This window comes from Sprattus sprattus (genome assembly GCF_963457725.1).
Source record: "Sprattus sprattus genome assembly, chromosome: 6".
In the NCBI taxonomy this organism is placed as follows: Eukaryota; Metazoa; Chordata; class Actinopteri; order Clupeiformes; family Clupeidae; genus Sprattus; species Sprattus sprattus.
In genome coordinates this window covers 5,551,782-5,555,893 of record NC_137925.1, presented here as the reverse complement: position 1 = coordinate 5,555,893, position 4,112 = coordinate 5,551,782, and the positions used below count along the sequence as shown (strand labels likewise).

Sequence of the window (4,112 nt, the reverse complement as noted above, 5' to 3'; positions counted from 1 at the left end):
ATGGCGGACTGGGGGTTCCTGGGGGGGCCGTTTGAGGCGATACAGACCCACTCCCCACTGCTGGGCCGCCTGTGGCTGAATATCATGCTGGTGTTCCGCATGCTCATCCTGGGCACCGTGGCCTCCGACCTGTTCGATGACGAGCAGGCAGAGTTCGAGTGCAACACGGCGCAGCCGGGCTGCAAGCAGGTGTGCTACGACCAGGCCTTCCCCATCTCACTGTACCGCTTCTGGGTGTTCCACATCGTGCTCATCTCCACGCCCGCCCTCCTCTTCATCATGTACGCCATGCACTTGCAGTCCAAGAGCCAGGCCCGCCAGGAAGGTACTTTCTGACGCACACACTCTTACCCAACTACTCGACTTTAGACTGTAATGTTTATCTTGTATGTTATTTTATATTATCTCCCTCTGGAACGAAATACTGTTTTCTGATTGGCTAATGGGGTGTACATTAAGTTCGTATAACCGGACACCTTGGACGTAGTCCCAGTAGAAACGTTAAATCGCCGTTCCATATCAATGCTCATGAATGGTTACCATTGACAACCAACGTAACGTTTTTTTTTTCTTCAAAAAACGCACTACTTTCTCTAACGGGAGCACTAGGCTTCAAATCAAGAATTCATCAGGTTATTATGCATATTAAATTTCCTAAAGATAAAGGAAATTCTAAATAATAATAATAAAAACATTTTTGGATGTTGTAAACGGGAGATAAGCGGGATAACGGCCTCCGAGCTGTCCAGTTCTACGAAGTTAATGGACTTCTGCGGACCAACACCACTCCGCTCCGCGTCGTGGTGTTCTTTGCCCCGCAGCGTCCATTAACTTCGTAGAACTGGACAGCTCGTCGGCCGTTATCCCTTACCTCATTTTGTGTTTCTGGTAAATGTACAGTATGTATGTGTATGGGTAAGGTATGTAGTATGAGGGAACCTCAGAACAAATTTCAATTCAATTCAGATATATTTCTATGGGGTGTGTACATGTGTAGGCTAAATGTAATTATTTGGGCTGTCAATAGATACAAAACAAAATATCACACATTTTGAAATGAATTAATCGCGATTTATCACGATTCAAAGTTTGTTTATATCTTCTTAAGACTAGATCTTATAAATTAACGAGTAATCACTTCAGACATTGTGTATTTTAGATGTTTAATTTTTTTTAAACACAATGGTGCCCCTCGACGGTAAATTGTAAGAATTGTCCCCTGAAGAAATTCGAATCAACTCAGTCAGCCCACCGTCCTCAACTATGATGATGGGCTGACAGTCACCAGCAACCCAAACTGCTAAAGCGTTGGTAACCTTTTCCTGGAATGGTCTAGTAATTTCCATAGAGAAGTCGTGGAGTGTGGGTTGGGGACCATCTAACCTGGGACTGCTTTCTGTCGGCCCGGGTGCTTCACATTAAAGTGATAACTTGAAGACAAGCTGCTTCTGTGGAAAAATTCCACATACAACTTTAGTTTTGTCGATTGTTCCGTCATTTTGCCTCTTAAACAGAAACTTTCCGCCCAACAATTCCTCAGCTCCCTCCATCTTCAACTACCGCAGTGGTTCCTAAACTTTTTCAGTCATTCCCCACTTTGAACAAGGGGGCCTTTTCAAGCCCCACTTGTCCCTCATTGCTCCCATAAAATGGTAGGCCAAGCTTTAAATTGTCAATTATTGAAATAACCTCAAGTAATAACAAATAGCATCTTATTTAGGTCAGCAGATGTATATTGCTTGGAGTGATTTCATGTTTCATGTTGAAGTGAATTGGTGTTATGGACACGCACACATGGACGGATTATCGTTACCTCTATTAAATTATGCTTTTCCTCACACCATCGAAAACAATGACTACGTTTTTTGCTGTCTCACATTGTGATAAATAGGTTTAAGTGACCTATGTTTAAATTCTATGAACTGGGTTAGTTGGTGGCTAACGTTAGCACTTATTAGCCAGCTGTGCTGTAATCTGTTGTTGCTCTGATTCTTGGTGTAATTAATCTAATAGTGATTTGCTGTGCTTAGTTAAAATACCTTCTAAGTATTTTCCGTTTATTGTGTATTATTGTTTCACTCATAAGTTTTCGCCTGACATCAATAAAGGAGCAAAGCACTCGCTTCCTTGTTTGTGAAATCAAGTTTGGCTGACTGTTGAACTGATTGTCAACACACTAGACGTGTAAAACACGTAGCGAGAACAGTACACAGCCATAACTAAACTAAACAAACGTTTTTTTATTATTATCCCGTTGCAATTAATACGCCAACGTCAATCAAAATATATTGTCTGTAAAGGAAAGCATTGCCATAGATCAGGGGTAAAAAAAAATCTCCCGTTCATCGTGTCCATTCGCGCCCCACCTATCACGTATCAAACTTTGAGAAACGCCCACTCTCCTATCAAACTGAGTGCAGGCACCGCCGGTTTCGTGTCGGAGGTCAACGCACACCGGAAATAAACAAAGTTACGTTAATTGCGTTAAAATATTTTATCGCGTTAATCTCGGCCACAATAATCTCATAAATGAACGCGTTAACGTTGACAGCCCTAGTAATTATAGATTATGGTGGAGTCTGAATCTTAATCTTAATCTGAATCTCATCCAAGGTGCCAACGCCACCAGCGGTGCCCACACCACTGAGCCACTGATGCAGAAACCAGACGGGGGCGGGTTGGACCCGCGACAGGACCATAACGTGACACGTCTGTACATGTGGAACGTGGGGTTCCGCTTCCTGGCGGAGGTGGCGTTCCTGGTGGGTCAGTGGGCGCTGTACGGGTTCCGCGTGGAGGCCCGCTACCCCTGTAGCACGTTCCCCTGCCCCTACACGGTGGACTGCTTCACCTCGCGGCCCATGGAGAAGACCATCCTGCTGTGCTTCTACTTCGCCGTGGGCCTCCTCTCCGCACTCTTCAGCTTGGCGGAGCTCATCCACGTCTTCACCAAGTGGAGGCGCGGGAGGAGGGCGGCCATGATGGAGGGACCCCCAGACGAGGAGACGGCTGGACGGAACCAGAGGGACCTCCAGAAACTGACTCAGGTGGCGGTGGGAGACGACGGTGGTTTGGGGTTTCAGAGGGGCAGGAGAGGGAATGGGGGTGGGAGGGAGAGGGGGCAGTTTTTCTCAGGGCGGGGGAGAAATGGGGGCACTAGTGGCAGCAGCAGCAGCAGTGGTGGGGGGAGGGGGAGGGTGTCGCTGGGCAGGAGCAACTCCAGAGTTGGACACAAGACCTCCAGATACGGCAGCCAGAAAAGCTGCACACTGGTGGTGTGAGTGTGTGTTTGTGTGTGTGTGTGTGTGTGTGTGTGTGTGTGTGTGTGTGTGTGTGTGTGTAAGAGAGAGAGGGAGACAGAGTTAGCGTTATTGCAACCAGATTAAGTTAGCGACAGCTAAAGTAGAGGATGCACACATTGATGGGGTGTGTCACATGTGTGTGTGTGTGTGTGTGTGTTTGTGTTTGAATGCACTTCTATTGCATATGCTTGTATTTAATAGAAAATCACTTTTTTGTGTAAGTCTGTCAACCAACATCCATAGCTGCCTGTGTGAATGGGAGAGATAGCATGTGTTATCAGAGCTGTTCAGGCTTTTTAGTTAGTGTGTGTGGACTGCATGTATCTGAGTGCAAGTGCTGGCCTGGGGATAGTGTTGGTGTTGGTGTCAGTAATTATCAGAGTGAAAGAGAGCAGTGAAGTCTGTTTGTGTTGATATGTCAGATATTATCAGCGCGAGAGAGAGTTATAGAGCAGTGAAATGTGTTGGTGAGGGTATGTCAGTAATTATCAGTGCGAGAAAGAGTTATAGAGCAGTGAAGTCTGTTGCTTCACCGGTGTTAAGTGTCTGACTCAACGTAATAACTGTATAAGAAGATTTACTTGTGTAAACTTTGAAAAAAAATTATGCCACAAAGTTCCTCTAATATTCAAGAATCCTGACATGCAGAACCAGTTCTAGTTTCACAATGCCATGAGAATCAGTTAGATGTGTCAATTACATTTTTTTTTCTTGACACAGAAGTGTGTGTCTCATGCAAAAAGTATGACAGTTGGCAACCCTGGCCAATTCATATTTCCTTTTTTTTTTTATTTGACGTTTGGTCATCTA

General features: G+C 45.2%; 1 protein-coding gene across 1 annotated transcript; it reads left to right on the top strand.

Moving 5' to 3' along the window:
- On the top strand, window positions 1-3,281 carry LOC308367283 (gap junction delta-3 protein-like; the record flags this gene model as incomplete). Its single annotated transcript, XM_080841158.1, has 2 exons — window positions 1-325; window positions 2,614-3,281. The coding sequence occupies 2 exons, from the start codon at window positions 1-3 to the stop codon at window positions 3,279-3,281; spliced, it is 993 nt and encodes a 330-aa protein (XP_080697284.1).
- Between the last annotated feature and the right edge of the window lie 831 nt (window positions 3,282-4,112).